General features: G+C 38.7%; 1 protein-coding gene across 1 annotated transcript; it reads left to right on the forward strand.

Annotated features, from left to right (window-relative positions):
• Positions 1-2,330: 2,330 nt before the first annotated feature.
• LOC124167921 lies at positions 2,331-11,759 on the forward strand. The gene is made up of 3 exons (XM_046545984.1): positions 2,331-2,742; positions 5,340-5,715; positions 10,451-11,759. Exons 1-3 carry the CDS (start codon positions 2,578-2,580, stop codon positions 10,729-10,731), a joined length of 822 nt encoding a protein of 273 aa, XP_046401940.1. The 5' UTR covers positions 2,331-2,577; the 3' UTR covers positions 10,732-11,759.
• The last annotated feature ends 7,415 nt before the right edge of the window (positions 11,760-19,174 follow it).

Below are 19,174 nucleotides of genomic sequence, written 5' to 3' on the forward strand. Positions count from 1 at the left end.
CCTGTATACAGCAGTCGCGTCACTACCGCACGGTCAGCCTAATTTCCCAAATTATTCCTGGTTTAAAGCAAAGACAGTCATCTTGAAATTTTCAGGAGATATGGAGCGCACCATTTTATTTAATTTTTATTTCAAGATTCTCCATCGCCGTGATAAACAGCCCATTTAAGGCCTTTACAGAAGGAGAATCTTGAAATTTTCAGGAGATACGGAGCGCACCCTTTTATTTATTTTTATTTTATATCCTCCATCGTCGCGAGAACAGCCTATTTAAGGCCTTTTCAGCGGGAGAATAAAACGGATAATAACGAAGGACGATGAAAAACACTGCATACAGACAAACTATCCAGGCGGGACACAAACCCGCGACCTTATGTTTGGCAGGCGAGGACTTTACCCCGACGCCACCAAGGCTGGCAAATTTTATTTATCCTTTACCGTAGGCGTTGAAAGAACTAAAACTTTGCTTTTTCAATAGGGTGGTTTCCTATTACTTTTTTATTGCCTAAATCGAAAGAATATTACTCCTGGAGTACGTATTTCACACTTTTAGATTTTTAAATGACGATATCTATTTTTCGCGATTAAATGAAAAGTGAAATTTTTAAAGCGCGCGAAAACGCGACGGCTAAGTATGAATGCCGGGTAAACTCCGTGTGACGTCGTTCTGGTTCCCGCTCCCGCAAGTGAGGTGACCTTGGGGCGAGGCAGACGACGCAGGATGCTATCAGGTAGCAGAGTACCCTGCTAGCAGGTAGCGCTTGGCTTAAATAAGGATTAATAATACCTTATCAAACGAGGAAAACTTTCCGACCTTAGCCAGTTTTAATAGGTGATTATTAAGACATGTTTCCCTGAGCTCTGTGCCTCATGCATGCATTGGTAATCTCAGACGATGTAAAACTTCTATCTACTCGTATAGAATCTAGGTCCCTGTGACGTCACGTGGAGTTGCATCGCATGGCCGCCAATCTGGCCCTTTTCAAATGAGGATAAAAATGGACCATTGCCATTCGTCTAAACTGGTATTTCTAAAACGAAATAATTTGTATATTATGAATACAGTAATGGTGGGTAACGAATCGCAATCAATGCCTTTCGTTTTCTTTGATGAAGGAAACAACCCTATTGATATCCACATGAAATTTTCCTTTCCCAATTGTCTGAGTCATTGATGATTACGCTCAAGTGTAGGGCGTAAATACGACTTATCTATCTTAACTGTCCTTCCGGAGGACTCTGTGTGTGGTTAGCATTATAATCTGACATCATGGTCGTATAGGAGTCACAAGAGGATGATACCGAAATAGAAGCAGATCATCTTGTCGCCGAAAACTTATGGCCATATTTACAAATTTTAATCTTCTGTTTTTTATTCTTATCTTTTGACTTCGAGAGCATCAACCTGAGATAATTTAGATACGTCGCGACAACTCAATAACACGTTTTTTTCCTCAAAACCGCCACTTGCTGAAATTATATCCACTACAGCGAGTTAATAAATTTCCAGTACAGTAGAATCTCGATTATCCGCATTAACTGGTACCGGACATTATACAGATGAACCAGCAGCAATACATTATAGGAATATAAATAAAAACAATTAGTACTGCGCTGTCATAGGAAAACGTTCCATTTATTTATTATGACATCGTCCATAAGCACAACTTATGAGACAATAAACAATATCCAAAGGAGAAATTTAATTAATTTTTTTATACATAAATTATCAATCTTCCTGTTTGTTTTTCATTGAAAACTGTAATCTTATATAGAACATTCACTAGCAGGAGGAACATTACTTTTCAAGGAATATTGGCTCATATCTTTGGTTCGGATAAAACCGGACACCCAGAACATTGAGGTCCGGATAAACGAGGATCTACTGCATTTGATCATCATCTATTCACCGCAAACATGAACGTTATTAATCTGAGCTTATTTATTGGTGGGAGTCTCAAATTTATGTGATCTCGGTAATAAATTGATTCTTTTGATAACGCAGTACCGGTCTATTATCTTTCCAATGAAATATCGATATCGTAGCTAACCTTATGCCATAAGGAAATCATGAAAATTAAATAAAAGCCACAAGGATTTCTTAATCGAGGACAGCAGAATACGAGATAAGAAGAAGATGAAACCTTCTTGTAGCAGATAGCGGCAGGGAGAATTTCTACAATAAACGATTTGATTCATCCAGCTGCGATACCAACTAGCTGGATCATAATCGACGTCCACATAAAACAAGCAACAGATAAAGTGATGGGCGTGTCTAGCGAAAAAGATATTAACTGACACCGGTCATAGCGAAAGATAACAGCTTCTAAGTCACTGAGATGACTCTCACCTATAAATCAATGGGCATATATATATGAACCTCAAATCTCCCAAAGATGAAACACAGTGGTGCTTATTCGTTTGAGTGAGCATACAGATAGGCGGGAGTCCATTCCCACGACAATTGGGCGATTTTCGGACCAGGTTTTTTCAAAATAAAACCAGACTTCCAAGCTCATCCCAAGTTGGTTACGTTTTTTTGCAGTAAATTATTCATAAACCCCATTCGTTATCAGCATGAAGGTTCTACCACTACTCTTGGTGTTTGTCAACGTATTTATACTTGTCCACGGCCATGGTTACCTGAAAGTACCGTTGAATAGGGCTTCTCTGTGGAGAGATGAAATACCAGGAGCGCCAGTCAACTACGACGACAACCAGTTGTTTTGCGGTGGTTTCCAGGTAAGCAGTTTCTCTTCTTATTAAAATGATTATTTAACATCGCCAAAAAATTATCTTTTTGCGAAAACTTCATCAAAACACGTAGGTAATGTTGATTTCATGAAAAATGCAGCGTACGCACATCATGGATTGTCGATCGAAAAACTGGCAATTTCACGCTTAACTTTTCCAATATTACCATTTATATTTCGCGAGTTTTAACCTATGATGACTAACTACGTGAATAACACATGAAAGAACATATAAAATAACTACGACCAGAGTCATTAACTATCCTTTTTACCTTTAAGTATAATGAACAATTGATCAACTCCGTAATATTACACTTAAATACGTTCGATGATTAGTCGGTATTTTGTTTGGCTTGGTGATTTTCAACCTGAATACTTGGATATTTATTAATTAGGTTCTCACAGTGGTACCGGCCGATGAACATATAAAACATTAATTATTTAACATTATATTTTACTTGCCGTTTTGACAAAAAAAACCATTATAAATATGGTTTCTAACATAATTATAGTAAAAATAGAACATAATTAGCTTGCAACAGTACCTTCGCCGCTATCAGTAAATTAATGATGCCAGTGAATAAAAAAATATTTCGAAGGAAAGAAATAGTGAAACAGTGGACATGAGCTGCATGAATAAGTGAGATTGGAAAATTACATCAATCCCATATTCTTGTTAATAATTACATGCATTACTCTTACTTAACCAGCGTTATATTGCTTTTCAATGCCCTTACATGTAAGAATACTATTCAATTATAATAGTCACGAAAATATGAGTAAAACCAATAAACTCACGCTTGCGCACCGTAGTACCTGAAAAACAAAAAAACAATGAACGCAATCATTTCATAATGAAAATTTCATGACTTGATCAGAATTTAATCGAGTCAATTTGGAAAGATATGGCCTAAACTTGTTCAAGGCTGCTGCGAAGCGATGAACATGCAAAGTGTCAAATTTTGGGTAAAAGTATCCTATTATCAAGGCAGTTGACAAAAAAATTAGAGATGGTGTTTTTAAGTAGACGATTCATTTGGTGATGGTAGTTAAAAACCGCATCTCCCAAATATTCGTAAGGGGGAGGGATTTTTAAACTCCATTACCCTTCATGCTAACTACAATGGCAATTACAAATACTAAATGTCACTTTTATGGCATTGCGTAGGTTTAGACGTTGCAAATGTCTGAAATTTTCTAGATATAGGATTTAGTGAGTCGTAATCATTCCATAAAGAATAGCGTTGAAGCAAAGGTGTTCAACTACTAAGCTAATTACCGGTTTCGATTTCAAATCCAGAACACCCCAAACAAAACGTCTTCGAAATGTTACGAACCAAATGGAAACATACTACCCTCCCGTTGTGAATGTGAAAACTAACGTGATTCTGAGATTTATTGATAGAGATCCGTAACGGTGGAGGCTTTATGAGGATATCTTTTAAGGACTAGCTCTGGTCAAAAACGTCAAAATACGTCCCCATCCCGCACACTGCCCCTAACCCAGCTTTCCTGACCGCGAGCATCCAAGCTTCTTACAAGGCTGCTATGCCAAATGAAAACGGTCGTCTTTCGGATCTTAGGTAGTTATTCACGTTTGGCAGAAGGCAGAAAATATCATGATTTGTGGTGAAAAAGTGTTGTTTGTTAGCTTTTCGAGGCACATAATAAAAATGACTGGCCAGACAAAAACCCAGAATTAATTTCACTTTCAAGTATCGGTGAAATTTTATTTAGTAGAACGGCAATTCTATAAAATCACAACTTCGCACAGTGTCATATACTTCATCACAAATTACAGACTCAAGGATATACCACAAATGTAAGGTTAATTTGATAAATTATGTTGGATGAATGTTTTAATGACATGAATGATTTTGATTTAATTTAATGACATAAATGATGATGATGAGTTTTTTGTTTATTGTACGAAACACACTCCAAGAAACTAAATCGATTCAGTTCACCTTTTTGCTTTTGCTGACTTTTGTTTGAAAGGAGCGTGCTGCGCTGCGCCCGCTCCCAGCGGGCTTCCCCCGCTCTTTTCAATGCAGGTCCACAGAGGGATAGGCGCGTTTCTAATTTTAAAATGTAGAAAAAAAGGCAGGGTCTTATGTACAAATTTAATTGGAATGTTCATGTACAAATTGAGGTCAGAGGACCTCTTTAAACACAACATTGGAAGCAATTACACTGTTCTCTGTTAAACGCACATGATGACTCATACTTACGTATCAACTGGAGACTTGAATGTGGAATCAGCCTTATTTTGATAAAAGTTATTTAAAGAATGCGAGATATTGTTGCAAATGAACAAATGTATCAGTTTGTGCGCCGTTAACGTCAGGAATATTTACCGGTTTTTGTTTTTTTTATGTTTTTTTATTATTTAAAAACGAATTTTAGGTAACAATAGCAATATTTAGGAAGTAAGATATGCCGTCGCATGTTCTCTGATAAATTCTGTGCATTTTGGTACCTCATTTGTAGAGTTTGGTTGCGTATAAGTTGAAAAAAAGGTATCTATACAGTAGAAATAATATAGAAGATAAATATTTTCATTGCATGTAAATTATTCCTCCTCAGAAACAATGGAATGTCAATGACGGTCGTTGTGGCATTTGCGGCGACGACTTCTCCCTGCCGAGGCCTCGTCCCTACGAGAACACCGGGAAGATGTCAATCGGCCACGTGGTCCAATCGTACTCACCCGGAGACACCATCCGCGTGACGGCGGAGATCACAGCCAGCCACCTCGGCCACTTCGAGTTCCACCTCTGCCCGCTGCGATCCCCAAATGAGCTCGAGCAAGAGGACTGCTTCGTCCCTCTCCCTCTGGCCGACGGGTCCGGGTTCGAGTACCAGGTGGAGACGTGGCGAACGGGAGAGTACAAGACGAAGGTGGTGCTGCCGTCAAACATCACCTGCGAGCGGTGCGTCATCCGGTGGCAGTATACAGCAGGTGAGCAACTATACAAAAAAATTAATGGAAAAATAGTCATTAGAGAAGACAGTAGACAGCTGATCAGTATTGGGCAGATTATTGTCCTGTATATTCTAATTTTTGTTTTATGGGATAGAGATTTTCAAGAGAAGAGCCTATGGCTTGCTTGTAGGCATCTGCTTACTAAACTCAGTCCATTTTGTGTACCAATTTCTTCCCTATTATCATGCGAAATAATTCCTGAGCATTTAAAGAGGTCTACTTCATCGAACTCATGTCCTCCTATTAGCATGGGGCCCACATTATTGGAAGTTCTCGTGAAATCCATGCACTTGGTTTATGATTCATTTACTTTAAGCCCCATTGTTTTCCGTTTCTTCTATAAATATTTTAGTCAGTCTTGATAGGCCTTTCAAACTGTCAGCGACTATCACTGCGCCATCAGTAAAGGAAAAAAACATTTATTTTGAGCCAACTCTGACACCAAGGCCCACCTCCTCTACTGTTTCCAGCGGTTCCTCGATCGCGATGTTAAACAGGATTGGGGAGACCCCAGAGCCCAGAGACATTGTGCACTATAATATTAAGTCCTCTAAAAAGTAGTCCTAAATCGCATTGAGTATTATACAAACGAAATAATCCAGGAACACCAAGCAGAATTTATGAAAGGCAAATCGACAATAGGGTAGATTCCTTCATCAAAGAAAACGAAAGGTATTGATTGCGATTCGTTACTCAACATAATTGTATTGATTAATATACAAATTATTTGTTTTAGAAACTTGTAGAAATGTAAAATCCCAGTTTAAAAGAATGTAAATAGTCATTTTTAACCTCATTTGAAAAAGGCCAGATTGGCGCCCAAACGATGACACTCCACGTGACGTCACAGGGACCTAGATTCTATACGAGTAGTCAGGAGTTTTACATCGCCTGAGACTACCAATGCATGCATGTGGCATAGAGCATAGGGCAACTTCTCTTAATAATCACCTATTAAAATTGCCCATGGTCGGAAAGTTTCCTTCGTTTGACAGGGTATTAATAATCCTAATTTAAGCCAAGCGCTACCTGTTAGTAGGGTACTCTGCTACCTGCTAGCAGCCTGCATCGTAGCGGCGCTCATAGCCTCGCATCAAGGTGGCCTCACGCGGCGACAACCGGAACCAGAATGATGTCACACGGGCTTTTTCCAGCATTCATACTTAGCCGTCGCGTTTTCGCGCGCTTGAAATTTTTCACTTTTCATTTAATCGCAATAAAATAGATATCGTCATTTAAAATTCTAAAAACGTGAATCACGTACTCCAGGAGTAATAATCTTTCGATGTAAGCAATTTAAAAAATAGGAAACCACCCTATAGACCAAATATTCACACATAAAAGAAATTATGTCGATAAATTTCGAGTATTAAAGAGAAGTATATGTAATTTTCATTTATTTTCAGAAAGGATATAGCTGTGTTATTATAGAGGGATTTTGGATAAATTTGGACATGTTTGGAAGTCCAAACAAATTGATAAACCTAGTTAGGATGACTCAAAATATAAAATCAAAGCGCTCAGCACAGGTTAAAGGCCACAACTCGAATAAAAAATGGCCAAAAATGGAATAAATTCTGGAGACAGTCAGAGAGATGGGCTCTTTTGCACGTTCAGCGGTCTGTATAAAATAATTAAAAATAAAATCAAAGGAGGTAATAACATTATAATTTCAGCTACAATTTTGAAATGGATAGGAGAATCTATTCCATGGTTTCGTGTTCCTTCGCAAATTAGAGATCATTACAAGCAGATCTTCATTTCTCGTCAGTGTTTATCCTCATAATTTTCATCAACTAAACTTCAAGGTCTTCCGTCATTTATTCTTCCGTATCGGCAAACTCAGTCGACCTTAATACCCTCTTAATTACGCCAGTCTAGCCGATGATAATTCCAACAAGTCCAAAACGTCTGGGTGTAAAAAAAAAAAACAAATTCAATCGAAGTAATTTCAAGGTATATGTACCTACCCAGTGTTTTCTTGTGGGAGGCATAAAAAAGGTAACTGACGACAAAAATTAGATAAGTTCGCCAGTCTGTATACAAAATTGATTCTTCCGATTACATGTCTCAGCGCCTCGCAAAATTACGTCTCGAGGGGTTTATTTCACTCGGCGGCGAGCGATAGGAAAATGCGTTGGTCCCTGAGTGACCCTTGCTTCGATGTTTTGAGAACCGAAGCGGAATGCTATGAACTCAATTAATATGACGACACCATATTCCCACCAGGCCAATCTCATACTGTACAATCTCATTTGCGGGAAATTTCTTCCCGAACAAGCAACTGACCCGAGGTTTATTAGATTATTGGTGCGGTATCCATTAGGTTTAAAAAAAATAATTGTGATTTGGCTAATGCTTTTTTTAAAGAACTACAGTACCGGAAGCTTTAGAATTAGGCTGGAGACTCGGAGGCTGCGCGCTAGGCTTAGATTCCTTGAACAATTGAGAATGAATATCTTTAAGAGCGACACGGAGAACACATTACTAGAGGTCCACTATATTTCCAGGCCCGACAGAAGCGATAATTAACTGAACGGATAGATATGGGAATTCGTTTTTCCCCCGAACCATAAAGGACTTTAATAAATGCTAGTCGTAATTTCCTTAGAGCACTTTCTTCTCATGTGTAAACGGCCGGTGTCCTAACACCCTCTGCCCCACGCCTTTTAGGCGGCTAGCGGAGTATTATGTAGATGTTGTGGCTGACTAAGTTTTCCTGTCTTCATCTTAGGGATTTTAGAAGACTTCTCTTTTCTGCCACTCTTTTTAGCACTTCCTCATTACTTACTTGGTCGATCCATTTTAACTCCGTCATTCTCCTGTAGCACCACATTACGCATGCTTCCACTCTTGACTTCTCTGCTGCTGTTGAAGTTCAAGCCTCACTCCCGTACAGACAAGGCCGTAGCCAGAAAATATTTTCGGAATTTTTTTTCGAAATATTTTATGGAATAGTAGACAAACATAAAATTATTTTTATAGGATAAATAAAATAGCGTGTACGGTTAAATATACATATTTATTATAAACCCTTAAATGAAAATATAAAAATATTATTATAAAATTGAATTTAGCCTTCAAGCTTTTTTTTGCAGTGACCAAATAAATTAACTCCTCGGTGTCGATATCAATTCTACGGTCCCTCAGGAGGCTCATAAGTCACTCACCTCTCTACTAATTCACAGCACTATTATTTCACACACTGCACTACAACTACACACACTGCACCTACAAATTCGCTTAGATAATTATTGACTTAAGTCGCATTGGACCACTAGATGTCCCTGCACCGCTATATAATATCGTCGTGTGAGCACCAAGCGAGCATAAAGTATATATTTAATTTTTTTTATTTCGGGGGGGGATCAATCCCCCTTGATCCCCCCCTGGCTACGGCCTTGCGTACAGAAACATGCTCCATCTGATAAATTGATTCGTGATCTGATGAACTACATGATGCATTTAGCATCCGATTGTTTCCTCACTTCTTTACTTGCATTGTAGGCTGTGAGTAGATTCTTCTTATTGTAGATTGTAGATTCTTCTTTCGGTGTCGGAGCCTCACAAGTCAACTATAGAAATACGCAAATAGGAAATGGAATTCCTTCATGATAATACCTCATGGCAGTGTCGTAATTAGGAATATGCTTTGGGGGGATCAAGGGCCCGGGGGGGGGGGGGGTTCCCTCGCTCCCCCGGCGGTTCCGGTAGGCAACGGGGGCGGGGGCCTAAATTAAAAATTTAAATTTTGAAAAATGACATACCTGGAAATACATTTGACATGATTTTGGCACTTAAAATTTAACTTTAAGCAGATGCAGTTATTATGCGTCAAGACAAGACGATAGTTTTAAACATTATATTTATTTCTCTGAGGCTTTTTGAGGGATCTACCCCCTCATTCCCCCCATAGCTACACCACTGCTTCAAGGAAAGGTAATAGCAGGTTACACAATTATTTATTGATTCAACCGGTTTCGCTAAATGATGATGGTGCTTTGCATCAAAACTGAGATGTTGATAACTTTCAGCGAAACCGAGATGATGATACCTTGCATCAAAACCGGTCGCATCAATAAATAATTGTGAAAACTGCGAAAGACGCAGAGCCAACGAAGTTTTCCACAGCTTCAAAAAATTAATTCAACTTTTCGGGTGAGATGTCGTAGGAAAGCGTATGTAATTAGAAGATACACAAAGATATCGCACTGTCTAGTTATTCTAATGTGAGAAACTACTACACATGTTTCCACTGGCTTGCAGTCATAAGATACCTAATACCCATCGGTTAGCAATTACCTGTCAGGTACCAAATATCTATCACGCACTATCGGCCTCGTTGGCGGCGGGGTAAAGTCCAAGCCGGCTAAAGGAGAGGTGGTGGGTTTCAGTTTTGCCTGGCGAGGTTGCACCTATCCAGGGCATTGTTGTTCGTGCTTATGTAAATTTCAATTTTCAGAAAACCCAGATGTACAAGGTCGATGTGAGCTCTTTTCGGGGAACGTGGGAATATATAAATACCACCTATCAGGTATCCGAAAACGACTGCAAGACAGTTTCAACCCGTGAAAGTGTGTTTCTGAAATTAAAATACGTAGACTGCACGATATATTTGTATATCTTTTTAAAAAATGCTTCAACGTCATAAAAAGGTGGCTGACTATTACATAGCGTGTGTACACGTGTACATTTTCTCCTCTGTTCGCAGGAAATTCGTGGGGCACTTGCAGCGACGGGACGGGAGCAGTGGGGTGCGGACCGCAAGAGACTTTCCGGTCGTGCGCGGACGTCTCCATTCTGCCACGAACCACTGACCACGTCCAACGCCATTCCGACAAACAACAGCTCAACGATTTCATCAAGAAACTGTTCCCCCGGCACGAGAAAGTCGAGGAAGAGATGGAAAAATACGAAAGTGAAGAAAACATTCGACGCGACACTCGAGGAGAAACAGATTCGGAGCAAGGCAGAATGCGCGCGCGCGCGTAATGCGTGGTTGGTGATGCCACCACCTGCGGAGCCACGTGTGGTACGCAATTTCTCCGCAGCCAATGTGTTCTCCGATCTCTTTGATGATAGCTAATACGGGAATCAAGGGACGAGGTCATCGTCAGTGATGTAATTAGATATAGGCAACTGGGAAAGCGGCAAAAGTAGGGCCACCGACAAAAATCAATCAAAATTGAATCCGTTATATGCTCTATAATAATATATTTACATTGCAATGTATACAGCCTTAACTAATGCAGCTCAATGAATTCCCTTTGCATACCTTCTTAACGCAATCGAAGAGTAATCAATGGTCTAAAACACACACGATCATCTTATCAGAATGGCGATGTCACGCATTAAATATGTTTCATGTTTTCATCTCTTTGATTTACCTATTGATTCAAGGCTTTTCGTCCTTTATCTCTCGATGAGGATTCCTATTAATGAACAAAATGTCATTCGATAGATAGATATCATTTGGCGGTGACTACTATAATTTCCAAACAAAGAATGCCAATGAGGTATTATGTGCTCAATATTATGATTCTAATAAAGATTAAAGTATTCAACAATTGTAAATAGCAGTGTAAATAGTGCTTAAAGTAGAACCGATTGGCTTTTTGTATTTATAGCGATAGTAAATTATTTATTACGAAAATAAATTATTCCTATTTTAATTATCTTATTGAGTATTCTAAACAAAATGTTATGAATCAATAAATTATGCTTAATACAAAAATATTTCAATGACTCATTATTTTAAATGATATTTATTACCATATATTTAACGTAACTGAATTTTTTCAGATGCCAAATTCACCCTGGATGTTTTAGCAATGCAAAGCGCACTTTTGTGCGAGCACTTGATTATTGCCTTCACTATTGTCAGGGGTGGATGAAGTGAAACCTGAAGAATTAAGAATTCATGACTGTACTCAAAAAAGTGTATCATTCTGGAATAACACAGGCCAACAAAAAAAATTTTGTTTGAAAACTTTTTTTATTTTAATAGCTGATCTTTATAGATTTTTATGTGCTGAATCCAAACCTGGCCTTAGTTTTTTTTGTATCGCCCATAGTTTCCAAGCAAAATGTATTTAATATTTATTCTAATAACCCAATATGGTATACAGGGAAATCAATGAAACACTGTGTTACATGATAAAATTGTTTGTATTTACTGTTCACTACATCGTGATAAATTTGTTTGTACGTATTTACTTCAGCGTGATAATACAGGGTTTACAGGGTTTGTCAACTAGAAGTGGTCTACATTTTCTTTCCCTTTTTTCCTTGAAGCTTCTTGTGTAGCTTTTTCTGCGGTGAATCGCTTCCTGAACTTCTCGGTGAAGTACCAACAGTAATCCCCCATTATCTTCGTTCATTAGACCTACTTATTCAATTTTATTGTAACTATAAAATAGCTGTTAAATTCTAAGAATATTGCTTGATTTCATAAATTCAACTGTAAAATGTGAATAAATGGTGGGTGACACAACTTTAAAACCATCATATTTGGATTCGGCAACTTTAAAAACATGAGGATAAGGTATTTTCAATAAAAAAGTTTTTTCATTGTTGGCCTGTGTAATCATTCATCACTCACCAAAATCATTTGAAGTGCATTTATTAATTCTTTTCAAAATATAATGTCGCTAAAAATTACTTTATTTCAATGTGCAAAATCTGAAAAACAGCGACCCTCGTTTCAGGCCATGAAAGAAGGGATCAAAACCTTGATGTGGCAGAGATTTGCTGAACCCAAATTTGGTTAAATTCGGTTGGATGGTTCCTATACGCTTTTTCTTAACGGTTTATCTGTTCGGCTTATTCATCCATGGAATCTAGCAATTGATTTATAAAGCACTTCCCGTTGTTGTATTGGCTGGAAATTGTGTACTTTTTTTTGCTTCTGATGACAATACAATATTCAATAATCAGGATTTTGAAATTTTATCCCATAGTGCTCTAATTAATTGACTAAATTTCCATATGGAAAATAATTTTTATACACGAATTTAGTTATAACTATTTTGGCAGATATTTCTTTAACAGCTCTGATTTGATTGATTACGTGTTTCACTACTAAATAACAGGAAAAAGAAATAAAAATGTGTCAAAAGAACTCGCTTTCTCCAAAAACAATATAAAATGCGCGAAGAAGTAAGCTCATCATCTCTCGGAGAATAAAGCTTTAGGGCTGGTTATGTTTAGATATTCATATGCGAGCCAATAGGGTGGTTTCCTATTTTTTGTCTAAACCGAAATATTATTACTCCTGAAGTACGAATTTCACGCTTTTAGATTTTTAAATGATGATATTTATTTTTCGCGTTTAAATGATAAGTGAAAATTTTCAAGCTCGCAAAAACGAGATGGCCAAGTATGAATGCTGGAAAAAGCCCGTGTGAAATCATTGTGGTTCCGGTTGCCGCCGCATGAGGCCACCTTTATGCGAGGCTATGAGCGCCGCTGCGGTGCAGGCTTCAAGCAGGTAGCAGAGTACCCTGCTAGCTGGTAGTGCTTGGCTTAAATAATGATTATTAATACCCTATCAAACGATGGAAACTTTCCGACCTTAGGCAATTTTAATAGGTGATTATTAATAAATGTTTCCCTGAGCTCTGTACCTCATGCATGCATTGGTAATCTTAGACGATGTAAAAGTCCTGACTTCTCGTATAGCATCTGGGCCCCTGTGACGTCGCGTGGAGTGGCATCGCATGGGCGCCAATCTGGCCTTTTTAAAAATAAGGTTAAAATTGACCATTACATTCGTCTAAACCGGCATTTCTAAAGCCAAATAATATGTATATTACTAATACACTATTGGTGGGTACAGGAATCGCAATCAATGCCTTTCGTTATCCCTTTAATGAAGGAAACTACCCTATTCTTACCCGAACGAACAACAAGGGCACACGGGGGACTAGTTGAAATGTTTCGATTGGAGGAACATAAACATCACCACTTGCGTCTCCCCTGTCAGGCTCTTTCCACACATATTTCTAATAAACCTAATTAGCACCAACGATTCATTCTCCGAATGATGCAAAGCCTATTACTTTTTAGTGCATTTATAGTGTTTGTAAAAAGCGTGTTATTTAAACATTTTTTCGTTCCTTTTTTATTTTAAATTTTTATTGTAATTGATTTAAATTAAACCCAGAGATATACACCCTAAACTGCGGCTTAGTAGTTACTTATTGGTCAACGGGTTGGCGTGGTAGATACAGTGTTGGCTTACCACCCCGTGGGCTCGGGTTCAAATCCCGGCGGTTTCGTAATATTCGTAAACGTAATTTTCAGATACCACCCGATCCCTTCTTGAGTGTTGTGTGGAGGACATTTCAAGCGCAACACTCCGTCCGTCGGATGGGACGTTAAGCCGTGGTCCTCTTGGCGCCTTTCGTTAAGAGTAGGCTTATGTCGACGCCGGGTATCTCTCCACCCTTCCTTCCTTACGCATCCCTCATTGCGCAAATGACTTCAATGTGGGTTGCCTCTTCCAAATACCATACATATTGCCATCCAAATACCATTGCATATTAGGAGCTTGATGGCCCACTGAGCATAGTATTGGGGGTATTGGGCCTCTGATCGTAGGACTTCGGGTTCAAACCCCGGGTGAAGCCAGAGGACGCACCTAAACAAAAAATACTCGAAGTGCGAGGAGGCACTCGGAATAGAAATGCCCTCCGTCGCCCTTACATTGACGGTCTGATATCAATTTCATGCAGCTTAGTTTGGGTTGTGCTTTACCATCACCTATCCAAACCAGCTTTCAGGTTGAACCACTGAGTAAATATTCATGTAGCCATTCGGGGCTAGGGGGGGCTAGGGGGATCTAGGGGGGGCACTGGGGCACGTGCCCCCCCTTCAGACCCTTAAAAATTAATTAATGCGGTCCCATTATTATTGCGTTCGTTTTGTATTACGAGGTATCCTCGTTCCCCCCCCCCAGAACAATATCCTGGATCCGCCCCTGTATGTAGCCAGTGCTCCGAGGAGGGATCGGGGTTGATGCAGGTTGAATTCATTGGTAATTTGCTGTCAAACAGCATATCTGGTAAATAATGGATTTCATTAAGTCAGAACTAAATTTCGTAAATATAATTCTGAAAGTTGAAGTCATAGTCTGTTGCTACGGAAATTGCTGTGATTATCATGACTTGGTAAACATAGGAATTCCTAAAATAAGCCATATTTTTTTACTTTTTTTAACTTTAAGACTCTAGCGACATTCGTTAATAGCATCCGATTCCGAAATATTTGTGCAACGCTCGTTTAATAAATACACTAGTATTAGATATGAATACTTTAAATACATCCCCCGCTAGAGAACTGAAAGGAAATATTTAGAAATGAGTGTGCTTTCAAATTCAATCCAAAATTCAGTCAATGGGTATGAATTTATTTTTGGCATTGCGGACCCGAGACTTTCCCTGGGCTTTCTAATGTGTATAGCTTTTTAGATTGCATTTGTGAATTAGTTCCTACTCGATACTACGGCATGATTAGCATGGCTGCTTGTAATATTTACGCTTGGGTATTTGAACCTGGGACCCCTTGAATAGCAGACAAGCGCTCTTTCCATTAGGCTGCCATAATGAGTTAGCATAATTAAAAATGCACACTAGGAATAATGATTAGAGCTTTTCACACAAAACTTTGGGCTAGATTCTATTTTATATAATTACAACAAAATTCACAGCCAATTTTTTTTTGAAAAAAACTTTCATTACAAATCATTCTTAAAGCTGAGCAAGCCGCATCAGCATCACACTCAGTCAGTGACTCGACCTGAAAGTTAATTTAGATAGGTGAGGGTAGAGCTCACTCCATTCATTGCATATCGTTCTAAAAGCAGAGCGAGTCACATCAACATCACACTCATTCACTCATTCATTCAGTGACTCGACACGATGGTTAATTTGGATAGGTGAGGGTAGAGCTCACCCCATTCATTACATATCGTTCTAAAAGCTGAGCGAGTCACATCAGCATCGCACTCACTCATTCAGTGACTCGACTCGATGGTTAATTTGATTATGTGAGGGTAGAGCTCACCCCATTCATTACATATCGTTCTAAAAGCTGAGCGAGCCACATCAGCATCACACTCATTCATTCAGTGACTCGACTCGATGGTTAATTTGGATAGGTAAGGGTAGAGCTCACCCCATTCATTACATATCGTTCTAAAAGCTGAGCGAGTCACACCAGCATCACACTCACTCATTCAGTGACTCGACTCGATGGTTAATTTGGATAGGTAAGGGTAGAGCTCACCCCATTCATTACATATCGTTCTAAAAGCTGAGCGAGTCACACCAGCATCACACTCACTCATTCAGTGACTCGACTCGATGGTTAATTTGGATAGGTAAGGGTAGAGCTCACCCCATTCATTATATATCGTTCTAAAAGCTGACCAGGCAATATCAGCACGCATAATTTTTTCGAGGGATGACCACCGCCTCGCATGAGTCTGCACATGGAGATAACAAGGCTATCGTCCGCTTTCCTTAAAAGAAATTCGACAGAGTTCCCTCAGCAGCTCCCTTTCCACCCACTCCCTTTCATCCCCACGGCTCTCAGGGTCATAAAACACATCGGCCCACTCGTTTCGAAACGCCCTCTCGAGGTGTATCGACTGGAGACGAAGGTGAGTTTTACTGCCGCGAAATACTTGCCAGTCCTTTAAGTGCGAACTTGTTGTCGCCATTAAAAGATCTCTTCCACCGCTTTCACGGGGTGACTAAGAAAATTGCACGGTTGGGAAAATAAGAGAGTAAGTGCGGCATGGCAAAACGAAAAGTAAATGTGTATGAGCATATTTGGGAGAGAGAAAAAAATGGAGAATTAAATTCGATCGAAAGTTGCTGGCCCATGAGGGCGAACAAAAATTTGGCTCAAGGAATTAATTTGGATTATTTCATCACTAGGATATATGGGACTAAAAATTATTTTCATCCCCCACGACTTATCATACTCACAATATATTCTCAAACTTTTACAAATTCCCAATCAAACAGCAAATTCCAGCAAACAAAACATAACTAAGGTCTACAAAGTTTTAACCATACTTTAAGGTGACAAAAAAATCATTTGAATTTGAAGAGAAAAATCGTTTAACTCTAACCTACAGATTAATTCAGTATTTTTGGGCTCCGTCCGCGTGAGTTGAAAAGATTCAAAACAGTTTCGCCAGCTATCCTTGTGGCGTTCTCCGATGAAGGAAATAGGCTATACTACTAGGTGAATGCGTAGTGTTCCTTATAAAAACGTGCAATTTTCACAGTCTCGTGACTTATCCGTGGGTGAGCCTTATTTTCACCGTTCAAGAAACAGCGTTCGAACTGAAAAACAGAGTGAGATGGAAAATACTTTCTACTGAGCCAGAAAGTGGACTAAAAAGTTCGCAAATACCGTCGCTTAAACATTCCTTGTGGTGCCACATTCCTGACAGCTCTGAGATGTAGTTAGAAGTTAACTGTCCCATGGTTAGGCCCCTGGAATAGCTCAGGCGGTGTGCCCTGACCATAGGGCCATACGTGCGGCGTACGAAGACATGGGCCCTTAAACCTGTCAATCAGGGCTCTACTTTAATTTTTACAGAGAACGGGAAAACTTGGTCGCACATTAGACACGGTTCGATCGGAAGACGCCAGCTCGGCTAGACATTTCTGTAACCGCAGGACACAAACAAGAACTTTTCCTCGGTGCTGGGACAAAAAGTGGGAGCAGAGAAAGGAATACCCGGAGTCCGACTGCCGCGGGGCATTTAGACGACAAGAATACCACCAGAACCACAGGCTTGGGAGAGTGCGCTTATTTGCAAATGCCTTATTTTACTCGTCATCACTACTAGTCAACAACATCCCACATAGCACAAAATATCTTCTAGATGTCTACAAAATATCTAGAACGTCTTCAGCTAATGTCTTGAGAAAATATCTTGTAATATCTTCCAGACATCTTCTAGATATTTTGTACATATCTGAATATCCGCTTTGCTGATATCTACAAGATACCTTTGAGAAGATATTTTCTAGACATTCATATTCAAATTGGATCGATTGGGAAAAATACAGGACAAATTACTAAAATATAAAATTTTTCGGTATAACAAGATTTTATTTTCAACTGAAAGCCTACTGGTGGAGCAGGAAGTGATGGTAGGGTATATTCTGGGGATTTTTACTGAATATTGGAACCTCTCTGGCATTCACTTCTTTCTAATGGCTTCCTCCTCCGATTCCAAATTTGAAGTTACCGAAGCAGCTTACAATTTCCTTTTAGATTTCTCAATAGAGTCAGCAACATTATCAATGAATGTTGATTCGGTGTCTTGCAATATAGGTCTTGAAGACTTTTTAATGCAATTTTTTGCCAACGTATTTAAACACCTCCATTAGGGCTATGAATGAATGATATTTATATGAATGAGTGCATAACTGTGATACGTAAAAGGCTATGGTAATATTTATTACGATAGAAAAAAATAGTTGTAAATTAATTATAAAAAGCAGAGACTAGAATTTTGATATACCTTTTATTCCATTGAATTGGATTTGTTTATTGATGGTAACTAAGCTGAGACAGTTCATAGTTACCTATCAATTTTGATTTCACTGGACATATACAAAAAGAGTCTCCGCTCAAAAAGACATATAGGGGAGACTGGGGCACAGTGGGACAGTTTTAGCATTTCATTTTTATTTCCCACAGAATTAATGGTAAATGGAAAATATTGGTACCATTGCTTGGGGAATATATTCTTAATCGTATAAAAAAATCCGCAAGTAATACAATTAGCCTAAAATACTTAAGTTTCTCTTTTGATGAAAAATGTCCCACTCTGCCCCAGGCTGGGGCAGAGTGGGACAGTGCACGGGGCAGAGTGGGACAGGCTGGCATTAGTCAATAAAATACAAATTTTAAATTAATTGAGGGTACAAATGAATTTATTCACATTAATATGTGAAATATATATGCAAGTGAACATATTAATCAAGAAAATTATTATTCAAGACACATGAGCTGATAAAAAATATTTGGTCATGTTAGTAAAAATTTTAAATCACTGCTTGCAATGTTTTTCATCAAAATTTAACTATTTTAATGGCTTAAGTACTGTCAACTGTTCTTTATAGTAAATTTAGTGACTTTATTCTAAAATTGTAACTATTTGTTCCATTTCCAATCTCCTTATGTAGTCCTTTCATATGAAAAACTTTTATTTTCTTTACATTTTTATCGCTCATTTTTTAAATATTTTCTTATAAGCAGGCTGTTTTTTCTCCCTTCCCTTTGATGATATTAATTTTCCAATGTCTTTTTAACTAGTCTATCCGTAGGGATCTCCTGTCTTTTCTTCTGTCTAGTATTTTTAGATATTAGCCTGGTAGACGTTGGACGTATTTCCTCTGGGGTG

This window comes from Ischnura elegans, chromosome 11 (genome assembly GCF_921293095.1).
Source record: "Ischnura elegans chromosome 11, ioIscEleg1.1, whole genome shotgun sequence".
Lineage (NCBI taxonomy): Eukaryota > Metazoa > Arthropoda > Insecta > Odonata > Coenagrionidae > Ischnura > Ischnura elegans.